Source organism: Ornithorhynchus anatinus, chromosome 1, assembly GCF_004115215.2.
Source record: "Ornithorhynchus anatinus isolate Pmale09 chromosome 1, mOrnAna1.pri.v4, whole genome shotgun sequence".
NCBI lineage: Eukaryota > Metazoa > Chordata > Mammalia > Monotremata > Ornithorhynchidae > Ornithorhynchus > Ornithorhynchus anatinus.
This window is the reverse complement of record NC_041728.1, coordinates 61931429-61954376: the sequence shown is the minus strand read 5'-3', so window position 1 is coordinate 61954376 and position 22948 is coordinate 61931429. Positions and strand designations below refer to the sequence as shown.

Below are 22948 nucleotides of genomic sequence, written 5' to 3'. Positions count from 1 at the left end.
ATTCTGTACAAATACTTTCAAATTAACCGGTTGTGCACCATTTCCCATAATTACTAAGGAAAAAGCCAACTAAAAGAGTCGAGCTTTTTACGACGTTGCTTCTCTTCCTGCACTTGGACTCCCCAGATAATTTCCCGGACCAAAAATGGATGGGCCCGGGGAAGATCTGAAATGTCTGCTTCCCATACTATATCGGAAGGCCAAGAAAACAAAATGCCTGGATGGCAACATGGCAGTATGGAATCAGGGTGGGAAGCTGACAGTCCAAAGAAAGTGTCTGACTCGAGAACGTCAACAGTCCTCTCACACATTAGTCATGGAGTCCCTGGTAGCTACTGTGGCTTGCTGAAACAGCTCACGAGATAACACCACTCTTACCACATCAGAAATAACCATCCAATTCTGAAATCCAACGTTTCCCGTAAGTCTTTTCAGCATTTTGGTGGGCCGATCTTAGTTCAGTTCTCAGAAGTTGTGCTATCTGAGGCCCCATTTTCCTCCTCCCCCTCCACCCTTGTCGTCACCCCTCTGCTCCTGAACAACGCTTCTTACGGGATGGTCTTTCCCTCTGTAATGGTTAGGTGGACAACTTGGAAAAGAGCACGGCTCTAGGAGGAAGCTCAAGGTTTGACGCCCCCCCCCCCCCCCGAAAAAAAATCCCCAAAAGAATCCACAGAACTTCGGGTAGGGGACCGACCGGGGAGCAGCACAGACCGCATCCCGCCTCACTGGGCCTAAGATCGCAAACCACAGTTCTGCCCTGGCCCCACTAGCTCTGCAGAAACCAAACACCTCGACAGTGGCGACTCGTTTAGTGTCAAGAGGAGGGGAAGGCCACCCCACCCCATTTCTCCAGTGCCCTCTTCCGTTCAATTTGTGGAGCAACATTAGTTCTGGTCTTGGAGAATACCTTGCATTCTGTCCTCCTGATTGGAGGAGAAGTGCTTTGATGGCTGTCAAAAAAAGGGGGGGCAATGAGTCAGAGGGAAAAGTTAGGGTGGCTCAGCAGTGATGCTACACACTATCACAATGCTTCTAATCTCCCCGTGCATCAGTAGAACCTGTGCATTATAGGAGAGTCTGCCCCCATCCCGCCCCCCGCCCCTCTTGGCTGGGTCGAGCCATGCCTCGACCGACCGGGGCCCGTCACCCATAAGCCTTCAATGCGGGGTGAAGAAAATCTTTAAAGGAGGGTGGGAGGGGAATGGGGAGGGGAGAGAGGGAGAGAATAAGAAAGGACGGGGGAACGAGGCAGGGAAGGTGCAAATTAGAAGGTACGGGGAGGGACACCCTTCGAAGGGTACGTGTCCTCAAGGATATACCCACTGGCAAAAACAGGAAGAAAACTGTAGTGTAAATTCCCCACACAAAACCTTCCCGTATGATTAGCCTGAATTTTTTTTTCCCCCTCCACTTAACTTTGTATTTAATCATGCTTTTTAAGTGCTTGCCATTTTCTGGAAATAAATAAGAAAGCATATCCTCTACTTCCCCACCCTCCATATTTCTGGCAAAAACATAACCTCCAGAACAGTAAAACCCTGTATATGTGCCAATGAAACTCCTCGTTTATGCCAGCTGAGTGAGATCATGAAAATGCAATTGAAATCTTTTTTCAGAAAAATGTCAGTTCATTAGAAAGTGTCTTCTATGCAAGTAAATATATCCTAAACAATACACTGCTTTTACATCCATGTGCAATATATTAATTTTCCAAAAAAAATCATGATAACTTCAGCATGAATATGACTTACCTGTGATTAACCATTTTCCATATAGGCCAAATACACAAGTCTTAAATTTTGGAACTGCATACTCAGTGTCTCAGAAACATTTGAAATTACATTTCTAATAATCAGAGGTGCATAAAACTGCACCTGTTTTAGTAATTTCTTCTCTAAAAATTTAATCTGCTCTGGAATCGAAGAGAAATGCTAACATGGTGGTCTTTGGTTACCCATGAGATCAGAGTTAAAATTTAGGAACAAAGGATATTATTTTAAATAGGACACTGAGGGTCCTTGATTACAAAGCAAATGCCCTAGATGGCTCATACCTGAAAAAAAGGGCTGTGATTGAACTGCAAAATGTGTCATGAATTAATGAGGAATAAGCAGCTACATGACTTGGCTGTTTTCAATTTTAAAGCAAAAAGAAATGAACTTTTCTTGGGAGAAAAAAGGCTTTGGGGGGGCTTAAGAGATCCAGGATCTGTTTGGGTTAAATTACATCAGGAGATGATTTTTTTTTTTAATCAGCTATTTCTTAGGAGTTGCATAAAGAAAATGAACACATCCTTGGGGCCATCCCTCACCCTACTTATACTGAGATACTTTTCATTGATAAATTACATCACCAGGTTCACTTTTCTGGGTGCCGCTTGCTAATTTCATTTAAACTGAGAGATCATTTTAATCTGCATTTGCTAAACTGACAGATTTGTCCATCTCTAAAACCAAAAAGGAGGTTGCCATTTTGTCATCGAATGCATCTCAGATAATTGCCTTTTACCATTTTGAAAACTGGAATTTGAAAGGGCCTAAAAATGTTATGGTATGTTTGACATTCGCATCGAACACTGGAGTCATCTCCAGTGGAGTCATCCTTATCAGTGATATTTATTTACAGTCACTGTTTTTGAGTATTTGAGGTCTAAAAGGATGATTCACAGTGCATCCCTCTGGTGCCCTCAAGTACCAGCCTGCTCAGGAGCAATTTTAATTGTCATGCACTCAGGGGTTATGCTGTCAACTGAGTACATATAAACCTGGCCCAGCACCACGGTTGCTACATGGGGGAGCTATTTTTGATTGTTTTATTTCATTTTTTTTAAAAGTCAAAGCAAAATGCTTCTTTGGGGGAAAAAGATAGGAGGGAATTGAAAAGAAGATTTGGATCAAATCCAACCAGTTCAAATCAGGATTTTTCAGGCAGTAGAAAATTTCTTTTCAGTCTTCATACAAATGGGGTGGGTAAGGGGGGAGAAGAAAAAGAAAAAGACAGGTGGTCTTGGGCACAAATGAACTAAATTATTACAGCAAAAGACATTTTGGACAACTGTAACAGTATTCAGGCTGTAAATTAAAACTTTCCATAATAACCTTACAGTTGAATAGTGTTTATATTTAATACACCAATTTAATATTCATTTCAAGCACTTTGAAAAAAATGGGACTTTATTGGTCTCAAAAAGACTTAAGAAGGGTTTTTCAATTACAGATTTTCTTCTTTTTAAAAAGGTATCTGCCCTAGCAATGTAAGGATACCATTGCTCCACGCTTTGTCCCTAAAGTTAAATTTGAGATAGAATCCTAAACAGTATCGATTACTAACAAGGCCTTGAAACCAATTATATTCAGAGGAGCTCACGGCTGCTTATTTAAAATGAAGAAAAGTACACTCACAAGTGTAACCAATTTTCATCAGTTTAATGTGGACAGTTTAAAACTGAGCATTTTAAAATCCCCATCGTCCTGAATTCCGGAAACTTAACTGATCCTTCACACTTGCCATACTCCCCAAAGGATATTGTCTTTGTAGTTTTTAAGTGTCCTCAGGTGAAATTTCAAATGATTCCAAACAACAGGTCATGCAGTATCCAAAATTATGGCTCTGATGCATTTCGTTTTACATTTAGCATAAAGAAATGTCATTCAACATTCATTTTGCACCCCACCCTCCCACAAAAAAAAAAAGTCACTACCTATTCAAGTTCTAAATCTTGATGCAGCATTAAGGATTAAAACTTACCCCTTTACCAGGCCTTGCCCATGTGCAAATAAATCCCTCCTGACAAGCAGTGACTATACAGTCTTCAAGAAAAATTAACACAGTCAGTCTTTCATGTGCTATCTTTTTACAGATAAGAGGCTCTAATAAGGGAACATCTTCCATTCTGGGACACAGGGGCGTTCCCAAGGTTTTAGCTGGGTCCGTTTTGGTTTTGGTAACTAAGTTCAGTTTGTCACTGCTCTTGCTCGATATATGTCCCATGCTATGATTTCGCTTGTGGTCTTTCTCGTGGTGTCTTTCCTTCCGGTCGTGTAGTGAGAGGGTGGCGAATTTGCTGACCCCAGAAGCGATGGCCCCATCCATGACGCTGCTTTTACTGCCGGCATTTGAGACCGCCGAATGTGGAAGGCTGTTGGACCTCGGGAGGGGAGGGGGGACGGAGTTTCCCGGTGTCGTGATACTGTTCCCATTGCTGCCGGGGTTGGTTCCACCGCTTCCCGCGGGCGGACTTGTGGCGTTCATGACATTTGTGTGCGTCCTTGCTCTTGACAGTGGTTGGTGGGGGAAAAGAATGTCTTCTGTAAGGTCCCACAAGCAGAGCTGTGTGTCCTGGCCTACCGAGCCAAACCTATACGTAACACTTACTGGGCGACTGTCTGTGGAGTTCCTTTTGGATAACCTAGATTGGGTACTATTGGCCCGGTCTCTGCCGAAGTGAAGAAGGTCTTGAAAATCCTCATCGCTGCCGCTAAATTCCATCGGGTCGCTCTCTTCCACGCTAGTGGTGTACGGATCGAACGCCACCACGCTGACCCACGATTTATGTCCCTGGCCTCGCGCTATCACTCGACAGTCCAGAAAGGACCAAACTGTTACCAAATCGTCCTCTCCGCCCGTCACGATGTACTTCCCGTCTGGACTCCAACATACACACAGCAGTCCGCCGAAGTAGCTTTTCATTGTACCGTGCAATTCCACTGAGTCGAAGTTGAACACCCGAAGGAAGCCATCTTGGCTCACACACGCTAAGAACTTCCCGTCTGGGGAAAAAGCAAATTCGTTCAGAGCGCCCTCTCCCACTGTCCACTTAAGAAGAGGGTTTCTTGTTGATTTGCTCTTGCAAGTGTGTACGGCAAAACTTTCTCCTTGCTTAAGAAGCTGGTAGTGTGGGGCTGTGGTACCACAAGTGTGTTCCACATTATACAAGTACATATTGCCACTCGAATGGGCTACTAGGAAAAGGCTTTCTGAACCTGGCACCCATTTTACACAGGTTACTCTGGACTTGTCTATTAGTCTCTGGAAAAACGAGAGAAAAACAACAAGCCATCGGAAAGGTGAGAAATTAACAACTGATCTTTTTTTTAGTAAAAAAAAAAAACCCAAAAAACAAAGCACAATTATTGATCATTGACAAATTAAGCAGGAGTTCTTGCTATGGTCTTGCCAAGAGAGTAAGCCTCAGAAAGATGCAATGAGAATGTATGTGTGTGTGGCTTGGGGGGCAGGGATGGAAGAGAGAGGGGGTACAGCACCTCACACAAGGATGAGTTGCTTGGAATAAGATCACTCTTGTTGGTCACGGTTTCCCTCTTACCTTAGCACTGGAGACATTTTTACTGCAAATTCCTCAGATTGATTCAGGTCACACAGAGTTTCTTTCAAAAGCAAAGGAACAACCTGGAAATTTCCCCTGGGACAAATGGAATCCCCGCTGGAGCCTCCTGTTTTTCAGGTCAAATGTTAAGGTGCTTACAATAAATACTCAAATTTTCAAAGGTCTTCCTAGAAAATCTGAAATGCCAAATGCACTACTTTAATGCCTTCAATAATGGCTTCCTACAGGACACCAGTCCACCTGGAGGAATGTAAATGGCAATGTAGTCTCAAGGTGATCAAAGTCCTCTAAATCTCAGCTCAACAGGATTATAGAAACTTGACATCACATGATCATATCAACTTTTATTTATTCTGGACTAGCTATGGAAACTCAAGTCCTTTATGATGTCAAGAGCAGATTTAGTTTTTATCAAGGCAGTTTATTGTTCTCTATTTTTTTATTCAATCTTTTAAAATTTACAATGAAAGTTACAGGCAATCCTGCTAGTATCCAATAACTACTCCGCTGAAAAAGCCTACCAAAAAGAGTCTAAAAGAGAAGTTGTGGCCTAGTGGATAGAGCACAGGCCTGGGAGTCAGAAAGACCTGGGCTCTAATCCCGGCTCTGCGGTTTGACCTTGGGCAAGTCATGTCAATTCTCTGGACCTCAGTGACCTCATCTGGAAAATGGGGATTAAGACTATGACCCCCATGTGGGACAGGGACTGTTCAACCCTACTTGCTCACATCCACCCCAGTGCTTTGTACAGTGCCTAGCACATAGTAAGTGCTTAATAAATACCACAAGTATTGTCCAACGGGCCAGCCATCTACCTCATATTTTTTTTTAAGGGGTCAATCCACAGAGAGATTAGGCAGGAAAGTCATCATTAAAGGAGTCAGGCAAGGAACATATAAAGTTGAAAATATGCTGAACTCCTTCCACTATAAACTGGTAATCTGGAGTCGGTAGAATAACAACTAAATTCTCTGTTCTTCAAGTAAAAACACCCTTTGGACTAATAAAAAATGATCAGCTGACATTTTAAATTAGGTTGCCCCACCCCCACCTCCCAGGGCTTCCCAAAAAGTACAATGAAACAAGCCTTCCTTACTGTTAACTATATAAAAATTAATATTCACTGTAAGGGGCAATTTGCAGATTTCAGCAAGTATGCCAAAAGTAGTGGTAAGAGCAAAAAGGTTTCTTGGGTCTCATTTCATATCCTGACTTGCCTTATTATCTTTTTGGATTACTGAGGTGGGAATATCCCAGGCCTTGCACAAAGGCTCAAAAGATCCTCGGGGCTTGCAAAAATTCTCTGTGGCTCACAGAACTTCTTATCCTTTCCTATAATTACCAGGTTTCTAGAGGCAAGGTATTGGATGTAAGTAAGCCTCAGCAGCTAAAGGAATACTGACCTAGTACTCTAGGTCTTATTTTCCATTTTCACTTGCCTGGAACAAGGCTTTCTGTAGGCACAGTCTAAGCCCTTTTTGGCTCCAGGATTTGAGCCAGTAGTAACTTGTGTGGCTCCATTAGCCTATTTTGTTTAAGTGGCTCTGGTTTGGGTACCATGCCCTTAGGTGTTAAAGTAGTACATTCATAAGCAATCGGCTTGCACAGTTATGGGTCTCCCGGTTTATCCGTGCAAAAACATTTTACAAGATTAGCAAACCGAGAGGCTGGGTAACACAAAAGGCAGGAAAAAAGGCAGCCTTTTCCACCACCCTAGGGCTGGGGGGCACAGGCTGGAGGGACGGGTGGGGAGGGAGAAGGCAAGGGGAAGAGGAGGGGGACAGAGCAGCCCCAGTCTGTCCTGGAGTGGGGCCAAAAGAACGAGCAGTGGCCTTACCATACAAACCTTTAAAATGTTGGGGAGGTTGTGGCTGTTGGATTTTGGATCGGCCTGCCACAGCGGGGAAGAATCCCCAAATTGCCTTCTACTTACTGTTTTCACTGTTGTCTTATGACTTTTGGCCATTTTTATCATTTGAATCTTTCCTTGTGGGTCCGCTGCTAATTCCCTCCCCGCTCATTCTAGGATTATGAGTCCTCCTGAGGGCCAAGGACTGTGTTTAATTCTCACCCGTGTCATTTTCCGTTTCCCCAGTGCTTAGTACACTGTCCTCCAGAAAGTTATTTTATTTGAGTAAATACCACTTGAATAAATGCATGGATCTCATAAAGACAGGACTGAGTCTATGGGCACTGAGCCGTTGGTGATGCCATTAACAATGAGGGGTGGAGTGGGCTGGCATGACCGGATCTTCAATGCCAATGTCACTGTGACCATGGCGTCAGGCTGGCCTAATCACTAGTCCACCTTTTTCCTCCCTTGCCTGTTTCTTGCTAAAGCAGATGAAAAATCCAGAGCAAGGTTTGGACTGGTTCTTAAGGTGAGGCATTTGGGTGTCGTAGAGGGTTAAAATTACTAACGCTCAGTTTAGCTAAAGAAAAATATTTATTAACATTGTTGCCAGGACAGCGGGCAGAAATCGTGTCTATTAATTCTCTTGTACCCTTCCCAAGTACGTAGTACGGTGCTCTGCACACAGAAAGTGCTCAATAAATACCACTTATTGAGGTCCTACAAATAAATGTGGTAACTATGGAAAAAATCACGGCAAAAACGGCACTTCAGATACTGCACATATTGTGGCTTAGAGACAACTTCAACTTTCCAGCTCCAGAGCACCGAGGCTTATTAAGTGAACTGGGATAAACATTAATGGTAAACTAGAGTTAATCAAATGTGGTTTTCAGCTGGGATATACAAATAGTTTTTACTGTGCTTAAAAATATTCAATAAAACTATATATAACCTCCAGTAATATTTGAAAGGTTAAAGGTATTTTTATTTCCACTATGCTCAAAGGCAGTCATGAATTCCCAAGCATTTTTTTTTCTGTCGAGACAAATTGCTATTGTAAAGGAAATGTACTTAGATTGACCATAGAGATGTAAACACTTCTACTGGGGAGGAGGAGGGGTGCGTTCTGGGGGGAAGGGGGAAGAGGGAGCAAGGGTGAAAGAGTTAATGTGCATATTATGGGAAGCTGCTTCTACCTCTTTGGGACGAAGTCATTGTGGAGAGGGAGACCACCCTAGCCTGGAAGAGCCGGATAAGAGACGAGAGAAGGGACTCCGGGAGCTCAACCCAGTAGACAGAAGGGGCCCCAAGGACCACAACCCGTTGACAGACAGATCCAAGGAGGCTTGCCAGCCAAATCCAGATAAGGCCACTATCACTACATGGCACTGGCCCGGGGCCTCACCACCACACCTGTTATTTAGGTGCAGTGGACAATCCTGTGGGCGGAGTAAGCCGGAGGCGGGAGAAGGACAGGAGTCAAGGCTGGGCTGGGGCCCGGGATCATTTGGCAACGAAGCCCTACTTGCTTGAACCACAGATTCCACTTCCTTTCCTGGGGGAGGGTCCACTGAGGGCTCGGGGTAATGCTATATATATACACACACACATATATACATATATGTATATAAGACTGATGTAAAAAAATTAATAACAAATCGTGAATTTTATGTTCAATAACATCTTCCTGGGTAGCACCTGCAAGACCTACTAAAAGACATGAAAATTTTTAATATAGAACTACCAGCTGCCCTAAAAGACAACTATAACCCCCTCCATATTAAAGGGAAAAAAAAGGAAAAAGCTTAGTTGGGTCTTGCTCATGGGGCACTCATATCCTTAGATGAGACTTCAGGTGTCTTAATAAAACAGGTGACCAGAAAATGGTGGATGTCATGCAGGGTGGGGCTGGGCTAGCCTTAAAGTCATGTACCAAGCATATTCCCTCATATTTTTATAGTAAATGTTAAGCACTATTATGTGCCAAGCACTGTTACAAGTTAATTGGGTTGGCACAGTTCCAGTCTCACGTAGGGTTGACAGTCTCAATCCCCATTTTACAGGTGAGGTAACTGAGGCCCAGAAAAGTGAAGAGACTTGTCCTAAAGTCACAAAGCAGACAAGCAGTGGAGACAGGATTAGAAGCCAGGTCCTTTGGACTCCCAAGCCTGTGCTCTATCCACTAGGCCACGCTGTTTCCCTTCTGGGACTGAAAACAATCAACAGTACATATTGTGTGCCTTTGTGAAGAGGACCATCTTAAGAGAGGACCATCTTAAGAGCTAATAAAAGTGAAAGATATGGTTCCTGCTCTCAATGAGTTTACAATCTATTGAGTATGCCCAATGATTGTGGCCTCCTGCTGAATAATACCAGGCTTCTCTACTCAACAGAATATATTTGCATTTGGTATCATCAGTGACTTTCTTTCAGTGTTTTCTTTTCATTGGATACCTGAAAGATCTACCTTTTAAAACAGTCGTGTTTGGTAAGATAAATGGAGACTCTGAGTTATCAGGTCTTCAAAGAAAATTATAATGAATAGGCTACTGAATCAATGCCACATTTTAATTACATTGATCGGTTTCCCTTAGTACTTTCAGAAACTTTTGGATTTCGAAGAAGGGCTATGGTTCAAATTCATAGATCACACTAAAACATCAAAGAACCTATTGCTTTAAAGGAAACGTCATGGATCAGCGTGTTAAGCTTAAGGCATTTTCAAAAATGCTTTCCACTGCCTACCCTTCGTCAGTATTTTTGTACACTAAATAGGACTTCAACCGATCCTTCACCTGAGGCAAAAACCAGAACAGAAAGGCATCATGGCCTAGTGGAAAGAGGCCAGGCCTGGCAGTCAGCGGACCTTAGTTAATAATTTAATAACTGTGATATTTGTTAAGTGCTTACTATGTGTCAGGCACTGTACTAAGCACTGGGGTGGATACAAGCAAATTGGGTTGGACACAGTCCCTGTCCCACATGGGGCTCAGTCTCAATCCCCATTTTACAGATAATGAGGTAACTGAGGCACAGAGAAGTGAAGTAACTTGTCCAAGGTCAAACAGCAGACCAGTGGCAGAGCCGGAATTAGAACCCATGACCTTCTGACACCCAGGCCTGTGCTCTATCCACTACGCCATTCCAGCTCTGCCACTTGCTTGCTGAGTGAACTTGGGCAAGTCACTTCACTGTGTCTCAGTTTTCTCAACTGTAAAATGGGGTTTCAATATCTGTTCTCCCTCCTACTTAGACTGTGTGGGCCCCATGAGGGACAGGGACACAAGAATTGCTCGTATAATTGCACCTAACAGCCTGATAAAAAGAAGTCTCCACTAGAAAGTATTAGAATGGCCTTTTAAAGATAATGGAAAAAAATTGTCAGCCAGTACATCAACACAGGACTTTTCCTAATTCATTCAATCGCATTTATCGAGCGTCATAAGCATGTATTTCCATGTATTAATATCAATATGCACCTTGTTGCACAGCACGACACTAACCACTTAGAAGAGTACAAACCAAAGGCACGGCCCTGCCCTCAGTGGAAAAAGCCCGGGCTTGGGAGTCAGAGGTCATGGGTTCAAATCCTGGCTCAGCTACTTGTCAGCTGTGTGACTTTGGGCAAGTCACATAACTTCTCTGTGCCTCAGTTACCCCATCTGTAAAACGGGGATAAAGACTGTGAGCCCCATTTGGAACAACCTGATCACCTTGTATCCTCCCCAGCGCAGAACAGTGTTTTGCACATTGTAAGCGCTTAACAAATGCCATCATTATTATCATTATTATTATTACAATCTAACGGGAACATACATACTTTTTGTTCTCCAAAGAGACGAAGCAGGGAGGAAAATGGCTTCAAGGCTTCAAGGCTCTCCATCACCTTGCCCCTTCCTACCTCTCCTCCCTTCTCTCTTTCTACCACCCACCCCGCACGCTCCGCTCCTCTGCCGCCCACCTCCTCGCCGTCCCTCGGTCTCGCCTATCCCGCCGTCGACCCCTGGGTCACGTCCTCCCGCGGTCCTGGAACGCCCTCCCTCCTCACCTCCGCCAAACTGATTCTCTTTCCCTCTTCAAAACCCTACTTAAAACTCACCTCCTCCAAGAGGCGTTCCCAGACTGAGCTCCTGTTCTCCCTCTACTCCCTCTGCCATCCCCCCTTTACCTCTCCGCAGCTAAACCCTCATTTCCCCTTTTCCCTCTGCTCCTCCACCTCTCCCTTCCCATCCCCACAGCACTGTACTCGTCCGCTCAACTGTATATATTTTCGTTACCCTATTTATTTTGTTAATGAATTGTACATCGCCTTGATTCTATTTAGTTGCCATCGGTTTTTACGAGACGTTCTTCCCCTTGACTCTGTTTATTGCCATTGTTCTCGTCTGTCCGTCTCCCCCGATTAGACTGTAAGCCCGTCAAACGGCAGGGACTGTCTCTATCTGTTGCCGACTTGTTCATCCCAAGCGCTTAGTACAGTGCTCTGCACATAGTAAGCGCTCAATAAATACTATTGAATGAATGAATGAATGAATGAAAATGATATTATACACACACAGCCACCTACGTAAGGACTGAGGGTGGGTATAAGTTCACAAGTGTTAGGGAGGCTGTCAGGATCAACGAATTGTATTTATTGAGTGCTTACTGTGTGCAGAGTACTGCATTAAGTGATTGGGAGAGTAATAATAATGTCTCTGTTGAGAGCTTCCTCTGTGCGAGGCACTGTACTAAGCACTGGGGTGGATAACAAAAAATCGGGTTGGACACAGTTCCTTGTCCCACATGGGACTTAAGAGTCTTAATACTGTAAACAGTTTGCTAGACATATTCTCTGCCCACAATGAGCTCACAGTCTATGGAGGGAGACAGGACATAACTTGGGGTGCATAACTTGGGGTGCCAGGAATTATAAGGGGAAGGCCTCTTGAAGGTGGGATTTTAGAAGGGATCTGAAGCTAAGGAGACCTGTGGTGTGGTGGACTTGAAGGGGGAAGGAATTTCAGGTAGGGGAGGGGTGTGAGCCAAGAGCTGGAAATAAGAGAACTGACAGGGAGGCATGGTTAGGTGAGCTTGGGAGAACTGAAAAATGCAAGTTATGAAAAGCTGGTGGATGGTCTTGAAGAGCTTCTGGAAGATGCAGAGGGAAATGGATCATTACTGGAGGTTTGGGGGGCTTGGAAAGATGATAAATGGACTGGAGAAAGATGATCAGGCAGCAGTAGGTAGTACAGACTGAAGGAGAAAGAGGATAGAGGTTGAGAGTTCAGGGACTGAGTATAGTCACTGTGATAAGGTGAAAGCCTGAACCAGGATTGTGGTTGGCTGGAGAGGAGGGGACAAATCCAGGAAATGCTGTGGAGGAAGAACTATTTCATTTTGAGTGTATTAAAAGGCAATGAGGAGTTGAAGAAGGCACCAAGGTTGTGTGTCTTTTAGCCAGGGAGGATGGTGGTACAAGAATGGAAACGGGAATGGTAGGAGTAATTAGTACAAAGCACTGTATCTAATAGGCACTAATAAGTACCACTGTTACCAGGAGTGAGATTTTTATTTTTTTGGACTGGGGGGTGAGGGGAGGAAGAGATGAAAATTTCAGCTTTAAACACTTGACTTGGAACTGTCGGAAACACATCGAAGAGGAAATGTCCTGAAGTCAGAAGAAACTGTGGGATTCTACAACTGGAAGAATATCAGGAATAGAAAGGTAGATAATAAAAATAGTTGCATTCATCTAAATACTGTCTTCCAAAAGATTATGAAATGGCACGAAGTGTCGCTTCAATTCTAGCCATCCTATCGACAGGTTGGGGGCACTCCCTTGTCAACGGGAAAGCAAGAACAGAAGTTCTCTCATAACTAAAGCCGCGCAGCAAGACAGTAATCAAGTCAAGACGTGAAATCAGTTCCCCTGATCCCTAGATAATACCACTCCAGAATTCTTTCAGGACCAACTTTAATGGCAGCCTGCTAAGTTTCTTGTCATTTTTATGAGCGTATTTGAAATGGAGTAGGATTTTTTTTAAAAAAAGCCAACCATCCTTTTCAGAAGAGCCAGAAATCACCCTGGTACTTCCCTGGTACTTTTACAATAGGCCATACCTTTATTTCTCCTACTGAAAAAAACACATACAGACCATCTGAATGGCTTTTTTTCTTCCTCTCGCTTCAAACACCAATTACGACCCTTGAAATAGTGTTTTTGTAATAAGACTAATTCCTAATTCTCCTAGTGCCTAAACTCCCTTTCTGGTAAGCTAAGGCATTTTGAGAGGAGCATGGCCTGTATAATAAAAATAATTCTGGTATTTGTTATATGTCATGCAGTGTACTAAATGCTGGGGCAGATACAAGCAAATCGGGTTGGAAACAGTCCCTGTCATTCATTCATTCAATAGTATTTATTGAGCGCTTATTATGTGCAGAGCACTGTACTAAGCGCTTGGGATGAACAAGTCGGCAACAGATAGAGACAGTCCCTGCCGTTTGACGGGCTTACAGTCTAATCGGAGGAGACAGACAAGAACAAGAACAATGGCAATAAATAGAGTCAAGGGGAAGAACATCTTGTAAAAACAATGGCAACTAAATAGAATCAAGCCGATGTGCATTTCATTAACAAAATAAATAAGGTAATGAAAATATATACAGTTGAGCAGACTAGTACAGTGCTGAGGGGATGGGAAGGGAGAGGGGGAGGAGCAGAGGGAAATGGGGGGAAAAGAGGGTTAAGCTGCGGAGATGTGAAGGGGGGCGGTAGAGGGAGAAGGGGAGCTCAGTCTGGGAAGGCCTCTTGGAGGAGGTGAGTTTTAAGTCCAAAAACTACTGTCCCATGTGGGGCTCACATAATCTTAACTGCCATTTTACAGATGAGATAACTGAAGCCCAGAGAAGTAAAGTGACTTGCTCAAGGTCACTCAGCAGACAAGTGGCTGAGCTGGGATTAGAATCCAGGTCCTTCTGACTCCCAGGGCCCGTGCTCTATCCACTAAATCACGCTGCTTCTCTAGGACAGTGCATTTAGTAATGGCCCTAAAAAGTGGCCTGAAAGAGGTAATGTTCCTCCCAAAATGCCTAACTTCTTGCCAAGGATCAACCCAAGGCAGTTTAAGAATTGGACTCATTTCTTACATTTAGACAATTCTGAGTTTGTTGCCTGTTGGAATTTTTCTCCAGCCCATATCTCACACACACAAAAAAGTGTGTGCCATACAAAAAGCTGAACATTATATAAAAGTCTGAATGCCTTACTGCAAACAGCTGTTTTTCAAATGTAACCCTTGTAAATAGAGCCAAATGACTAAGTCTACAGAGTTACACTGAGTAAATTGGGTGCCAAAACACACTTTATAAAAATGCACTTTGTTACTTTTGAGGATGCATGTTCTTGGGTCGTTTTGAGAGAGATGAACAGCTAAAGTCAGGGAATAAACTCCAATTGCAGAATGATAAATGGAATGCACTCTAGGATGGATGAGCATATAAATTTCCTTAAGAAGAAAACCAGAGCATTGTTTATGATGCCCACATTGTTACACTGCAGAACTGTAATAATTTTTGAGGTCATTATGGATTGAGTACTCCTCTTTCCTTTAACTCAGAATCAGCCGAACACGGAAAGACAACACAACCGATGACTGTGTAGATAACAGTGGTGATAATTTAGCCTTTATTTCCTGGATGCAAACCTTACTTGAACCCTATCATTTAAGGATGATTCTTTAAAAATCTTCCTTGAATCTTCTGAGCTTTGTTCTAAAGATTTAATGTATCTAGAAAGGATTTCATTAACTTCATACGCTTGGAACCTCTAACACTCACTAGCCAACTACGCCAAAATGGGGTTCATATTAGCTCTCGGGCCAATAACTATGTGCTCCAACAGTATCACATTTTAACTTTTCAGCAAAACACTACGGCTTTGTTCAGGAGTGGATGAAAATGAATGAGATTGACTGTGAGCCCACTGTGGGCAGGTCTGGTCTCTCTTTATTTGCTGTTTTGTACTTTCTGAGTGCTTAATATAGTGCTCTGCACATAGTAAGTGCTCAATAAGTATGACTGTATGAACGAATTAATAAATTGGGGGGACAGGGTCATTGATTTGGATGTAGGCATCCGCTCATGGGGACAATGAGGGTGACTGCCCCCGTGGATTTAAAGTTAACCCCATTGAACAACTCCATTTAGCCTCACCCCCAAGGACTTAGGGGCAATTTACCTCATCCCTTGCAACTAGAGAGAAAACAGAGGTAGAGCCAAGGTGATACTCCTAACCCTTGTCCTTTGCTGGCAAAACACAGCCCGGGCCTGGTCCCTGTTGGGCTCCCATTGCCCTCACTGGACTGTAAATCCAAAGACTGGTCATGGGTTCTAATCCCGGTTCCGCCAGTTGTCTGCTGTGTGACCTCAGCAAATCTCTTCACTTCTCTGGGCCTCAGTTATCTCATCTGAAAAATGGGGATTAAGACCGTGAGCCCCATGTGGGACTGGGACTGTGTCCAACCCGATTTGCTTGTACCTACCCCACTTAGTAAGTGCTTATTAAACAGCATAATAATAATAATCATCAAGCATAATAATAATCATCATTATTATTATTATTAAGACTGCTCTTGCCTCTTACCCCTCTAGACTGTATCCTCGTTGTGGGCAGTGTACATATCTACCAACTCTGTTATACTGTATCTCCCAAGTGCTTAGTACAGTGGACTGCACGCAGTAAGCCCTCAATTAATAAGACTGACTGATTGCTGTGGGGGGTGAGCCATTCCCTTCCTCACAGGCACTGAGGCTGACAGCAGCCTCTGGCCAATCCCACGACTCAGTGACGACTGAACTCTTATGGGCTGGGGGCTACGCGGTGCTTGCTGACCAATCAATGGGAAGCAGCAAGTCTAATGGATAGAACACGGGTCTAAGGGTCAGAAAGGCCTGGGTTCGAATCCTGGCTCCACTGCTTGTCTGCTGTGTGACCTTGGGAAAGTCACTTCATTTCCCTGTGACTCAGCTATCTCACCTGTAAAATGGGGATTAAGATGATGAGCCTCACGTGGGATAGGGAAGGTTCCCAACCTGATTAGTTTGCCTCTACCCCAGAGCTTAGACCAGTGCTTGACAAATACCATCATTACTGATGGCCTTTACTGAGTGCTTACTGTGTGTGGAGCACTAGGGAGAGTACTCTCTAAAAGACTTGCTCCCTGGAGTGGGCTTGTGGGCAGGCAAGGGAATGGCTCACGTCCACAGACACCGCACCCAGGGGCAAGAGCAGCCTCCACTCTGGTCCTGTAGCCCAGGGATGATGAGCAAAGCACCAGAAGCAACTCTGGAGGACAAGGAGGAGGAGGAGGAGGAAGGGAGTGAGAGGACAACATTGCAGCAGGCAAAGTAAATTCATTCACTGGATGACTACACCTTCTGTGGACAGGGGATTGTATTAGTCAATCGTATTCACTGAGCATTTACTATGTGCAGAGCACTGTACCAAGCATCTGGAAGAATACACTATAACAATAAACAGACATATTCCCTGCCCACCAAGGGCTTACAGTCTAGAAGGACTAGTACTAGACACTTGGAGAGTGATAATGGTCATGAGATTTTTCCATTAAAAAAATGGATGAGCCTCAGTGACGATGAAAACTTCAGGACCAAGAATCTATACCTATATTGACTTCAATAGAAAAGGCAGTCTCGCCATGTCCTCTTCCTTTTTTTTCCCCCTCTTCCCCCCGTCATTTCCCTCTCCTATTTCCCTTGTCCCTTCAAAAAACCTGGTGCTCCACCCCTTGCTCACAATGAAAAGTTGGAGCTCATTCCACGATCTGATCTGGTAGCTAGCCACTTTTGGGGAAGGATTATATTTAACAACAACTCTGACCCTCATTTAGGTATAAGGACCAAAGCTGTCACCTGACAATGGAAGGGCAAGGCTAGATCAGTCAGATAGAAAGCAATATGCCCATTCTATTCAAAATCCTTTTCTTCCTGGGCTGTGGCGTACAGGGCCTTCACCAGAATTTCTCTAAGGATGGCAGTTGAAAGCTAAAGTTAGATGAAAACAGTAAAGGCTTGCCCAAATCTTCTTGCCTTTTTAAGATCCCTTATACACACACACACACACACACACACACACACACACACACACACACGATCTACAAACCTTCTGGAAAACCCACATGCACTCATATTTGATTCCTATCCTACTCCAGCAATGATTGCTCAAATCCTGATTTAAATATTTATGAACCATCTTTAACTTCACAAACTTCTGCTCCTCACTGTAACTGCCAAGCTGGCACTAAGTCATGTAACTTGGCAGGAGGCTTGGGAATTGAAGAGTTCTTTCCCTATTATATAAATGTGAGATATACATGAGATGTACAAAAAATGCAAGCTGGATTTCCTGGAGTATGTAATATTATTTACATTCTAAAATTTGAGATTCTACTTCGCTACCCACAGTGGTTAATATTTCTTAAGAAACGCTGTGGTACCCAAAGTAGGCATATTCTTCTCCCTGCCCTTCAACCATCACCTCATCCCTGAGCACATAGTTACTTTATTGTTTTCTAACCCTGTGCCATCCACTGAGAAAAGTCTCTGGATGTTTACAAAGCTATTCAGATTGTCCCTTCCCAATCTCATCATTGCCAACAATACATTATTCAAAAAACAAATTTCTTGTGTCTATTCACATTGAGCTTAATTCAATTACTGGACCCCAAGGCTACTTCAATATAGAAAAAGAGGGCTTTTTCAGGGTCCCTTCTTATTTTTTTAAATGGTATTTGTCAAGCGCTTATCCTTTCCTGCCTTAACTCTGCCCTCTCCTCCGCCAGGCAAAGCTTCTTCTCCTCCCTCATCGACACCCATGCCCGTCACCCCCGCCGATTGTTCCGGACCTTTAACTCTCTCCTTAGGCCCCCTGTTCCTCCCCCTCCCCCATCTCTCACCCCTAATGATCTGGCCACCTATTTCCTCACGAAAATCAACACGATCAGGTCTGAGCTCCCCAAAGTCACCCCTCCGCCTCTCCCCTCCCCCCCAACAACCCCCTCCCCTACTTTCCCATCCTTCCCTGCAGTATCCTCAGAGGAGATCTCCTCCCTCCTCGCAAGTGCCACTCCCTCCACCTGCGCCTCGGACCCCATTCCCTCTCACCTTCTTAAAACCATCGCCCCTGCCCTCCTCCCTTCCTTAACTTCTATTTTTAACCACTCAATCTCCAAGGGCTCCTTCCCCTCTGCCTTCAAACATGCCCACGTCTCCCCCATCCTAAAAAAACCCGCTCTTGACCCCACTTCCCCCTCCAGTTATCGTCCTATCTCCCTACTACCCTTCCTTTCCAAAATCTTAGAACGAGTCGTCTACAATCGATGCCTAGAATTCCTTAACTCCCATTCTCTCCTAGACCCCCTCCAATCTGGCTTCCGTCCCCTCCACTCTACCGAGACTGCTCTCTCTAAGGTCACCCATGACCTCCTTCTTGCCAAATCCAATGGCTCCTACTCCATTCTGATCCTCCTTGACCTCTCTGCTGCCTTTGACACTGTCGACCATCCCCTCCTCCTCCATACCTTATCTCACCTTGGCTTCACGGACTCTGTCCTCTCCTGGTTCTCCTCTTACCTCTCTGGCCGATCATTCTCGGTCTCCTACGCTGGAGCCTCCTCCCCCTCCCATCCTTTAACCGTTGGAGTTCCTCAAGGGTCAGTTCTTGGCCCTCTTCTGTTCTCCATTTACACTCACTCCCTCGGTGAACTCATCCGCTCTCACGGCTTTGACTACCATCTCTACGCAGATGACACGCAGATCTACATCTCCGCCCCTGTCCTCTCCCCCCCCCTTCAGGCTCGCATCTCCTCCCGCCTCCGGGACGTCTCCACCTGGATGTCGGCCCGCCACCTAAAACTCAACATGAGCAAGACTGAGCTCCTCATCTTCCCCAAGCCCGGTCCGCTCCCAGACTTCTCCATCACCGTGGATGGCACGACCATCCTTCCCATCCCACAGGCCCGCAATCTCGGTGTCATCCTTGACTCGTCCCTCTCGTTCACCCCACACATCCTATCCGTTACCGAGACCTGCCGGTTTCACCTCTACAATATCGCCAAGATCCGCCCTTTCCTCTCCACCCAAACGGCTACCTTACTGCTACGGGCTCTCGTTATATCCCGGCTAGACTACTGTGTCAGCCTTCTCTCTGACCTCCCTTCCTCCTCTCTCGCCCCGCTCCGGTCTATTCTTCACTCCGCTGCCCGGCTCATCTTCCTGCAGAAACGATCTGGGCATGTCACTCCCCTTCTTAAACAACTCCAGTGGTTGCCTATCGACCTCCGCTCCAAACAAAAACTCCTCACTCTAGGCTTCGAGGCTCTCCATCACCTTGCCCCTTCCTACCTCTCCTCCCTTCTCTCTTTCTACCGCCCACCCCGCACGCTCCGCTCCTCTGCCGCCCACCTCCTCGCCGTCCCTCGGTCTCGCCTATCCCGCCGTCGACCCCTGGGTCACGTCCTCCCGCGGTCCTGGAACGCCCTCCCTCCTCACCTCCGCCAAACTGATTCTCTTTCCCTCTTCAAAACCTTACTTAAAAATCACCTCCTCCAAGAGGCCTTCCCAGACTGAGCTCCTCTTCCCCCTCTACTCCCTCTGCCATCCCCCCTTTACCTCTCCGCAGCTTAAGCCTCATTTTCCCCTTTTCCCTCTGCTCCTCCACCTCTCCCTTCCCATCCCCACAGCACTGTACCCGTCCGCTCAACTGTATATATTTTCGTTACCCTATTTATTTTGTTAATGAATTGTACATCGCCTTGATTCTATTTAGTTGCCATTGTTTTTACGAGATGTTCTTCCCCTTGACGCTGTTTAGTGCCATTGTTCTCGTCTGTCCGTCTCCCCCGATTAGACTGTAAGCCCGTCAAACGGCAGGGACTGTCTCTATCTGTTGCCGACTTGTTCATCCCAAGCGCTTAGTACAGTGCTCTGCACATAGTAAGCGCTCAATAAATACTATTGAATGAATGAATGAAAAGCGCTTACTTTGTGCCAGGCACTAAGCACTGGGGTAGAAACAAGCTAATCAGGTTGAACACAGCCCAGGTCCCACATGGAGCTCACAGTCTTTAAATCCCCATTTCACAGGTGAGGTGAGGAACAGAGAAGTGACTTGCCTAAGGTCACGAAGCAGACAAGTGGCGGAGTCAGGATGAGAACCCAGGTTCTCGGATCATTTTTCTATAAAAACGTTCAGCACGTTTCCCCACTTCTAAAGAACCTCCAGTGGTTGCCCATCCACCTCTGCATCAAAACAAAAACTCCTCACTACAAGCTTTAAGGCAGTCATTCACCTTGTCCCCTCCTATCTCACCTCACTACTCCCTACTACAACCCAGCCCACACATTCACTCCTCCATTGCCCATCTATTCACTGTACCTCGATCTCGTCTATGTCGCCACCGACCTCTCACCCACATCCTGCCTCTGTCCTGGAATGCCCTCCTTCTTCATATTCGGCAGTTACTCTCCCCACCTTCTACTGAAGGCACATTTCTTCAAGGAAGCCTTCTGTGACATGGCCGAGTGGATACAGCAAGGGCCTGGGAGTCAGATGGACCTGGGTTCTAATCCTGGCTCTGCCACTTGTCTGCTGTGTGGCCCTGGGCAAGTCACTTAACTTCTCTGTGCCTCAGTTACCTCATCTGTAAAATAGGGATTAAGACTATGAGCCCTAGGGGACATGGACTGTGTCCAACCTGATTAGCAGAGGCCTATCCATTCCATTCCTAGCTTGGCCAGTGACTAGTGAGTGGAAGGCAATCTGCTACAAGTCAAAACTCACCTGTACTGGGCAGCAGCGGCATGGAAGAGAGTTGAGGGCAGAGACTCATGTTCACTGCACGGAAGGAGGCGACAGTAAACCACTTCTGTATTTTTACCAAGAAAACGCTATGGATCCACCACCAGAATGACTGCAGATAAAGGTGGGGCCTTCTGGGAGAGATATATCCATGGCATCGCTATGGGTCAGAGATGACTTGACAGCAGAAGACACGACTCTCCCAGGCACTGAGTACAGTGCTCTACTTATAGTAAGCACTCAATAAATAAGATTGATTGACTGACTCCCAGGCCCGTGCTCTGGCCATGTTGACACTGACCTTGCCTTCTCAGAAGCCACAGATGACAAACTGACACTTGCCTTTCTTAATTTCTAGTGGAAAGACCTGCCAAAGCCAACACTAAATCATTGAAACATCATGTCCCAACAAGGTTACGCAAAGACAGGACCCATGGTCTCCCTATGAATTAGACTGTCTTTCCTCTCAATCTGATAGGAAAGTATTCTCATTTGCTTAGTCCCCTTTATTAGGCATACTTCTGAATGTACTCTGGGGACAGGTGGGAAATCTCCCCCAGACCACTAACCTACATTTCCCTATCTTGCCATAATAAAATGAACTGTATAAAGCGATGGCTCGTTTCTCTGGATCACGTGTTAGTACTCAAGTAAGGAAAGAGGCCCAGAAATGAGGTTACTGAGCGGTTGGTCACAATCTGCCTCATTCAGACACACCTCCTAAGAACAAGGGCTCTGATTAAAAAATTAAAATTTTCCAATCTCAGAAAAGGCAATTCCAGTGTTCTACCCATTAATTTATGTCTCCGTAAGGTAGAGAAAATGGCTCTAATGAAAATATCAGAGGATTGCAGAATATTAAATTTCTTTTTTTTCCACTTGCTCAAAATGACACACCACACTTCTCCAACAGTTTTACTACTTCTTAACCCATCTTCTTAAACAAAATGAAAGGTGCATCTAATGTGGAAATAGAATTTGTTTTTGACACCCAAATTAACAGTTCTTCCTGGATGATTCTACCTGTTTAGAAAGAAATTTACTGCCAATCAACTGTCAGTTTACTTTCAATTTGGAAAACAGCCTTTCTGGACTGGTAAGAGTCGAATTCAGGACTGTCTTTCTACTTGCCAGAACTGATTATTCACATATTAAGTGCCTAAGTCAAAACTAGAGAATCACTTCTTTGGGTGTTTGCTTTGTCTTTATACTTTCTAGGCCTCTGAACCCTGAACTCAGGCCTGAGAAGGAAGAAGGTGGCTTTAGATGTAGTTGTCTGGACCTCTGGACCACCAAAATGTAGTTCCATTAAAAGATCTTCACAGCATCGTCAAGATCCACCCTTTCCTCTCCATTCAAACCGCTACCTTGTTTGTACAAACACTCATCCTATCCTGACTGGATTACTGCATCAGCCTCCTTTCTGATCTCCCAACCTCCTGTCTCTCCCCTTTTCAGTCTATACTTCACTCTGCTGCCCGGATTATCTTTCTACAGAAATGCTCTGGGCATGTCAACCCTCTCCTCAAAAATCCCCAGTGGTTGCCTATCAAACTTCGTATGAAGTAAAAACTCCTCACTATTAGCTTCAAAGCTCTCCATCCCCTTGCCCCCTCCTATCTCACCTCCCTTCACTCTTTCTACAGCTCAGCCTGCACACTCTGCTCCTCTGCTGCTAATCTTCTCACTGTGCTTCGTTCTTGCCCGTCCTGCCGTCGACCCTTTGCCCATGTCCTACCTCTGATCTGGAATGCTCTCCCTCCTCCCATCCACCAAACAATCACACTTGCCCCCTTCAAAGCTCTACTGAAAGCTCACCTCCTCCAGGAGGTCTTCCCAGACTAAGCCCCCCTTTTCCTCTGCTCCTCCTCCCCTCCCCATC

At 45.0% G+C, this 22948-nt stretch overlaps 1 protein-coding gene across 6 annotated transcripts in view; it reads right to left on the bottom strand.

Annotated features, from left to right (window-relative positions):
* The window catches only part of WDR20 (WD repeat domain 20), a 92258-nt gene that overhangs the window by 10786 nt on the left and 58524 nt on the right, over positions 1-22948 (bottom strand). For 5 of the 6 annotated variants that reach the window (XR_003759756.2, XR_005660009.1, XM_029065120.2 and 2 more), the window contains exon 3: positions 3751-5031. Coding sequence is in view for 4 of the 6 variants with exons in the window: in XM_029065120.2 (XP_028920953.1) it covers positions 3751-5031 (1281 nt within the window). In the remaining 2 variants the exon portion in view is untranslated. Of the gene's footprint in view, positions 1-4; positions 954-3750; positions 5032-22948 lie in introns of those variants that run through there. The other variant, XM_029065110.1, reaches the window with a different exon arrangement.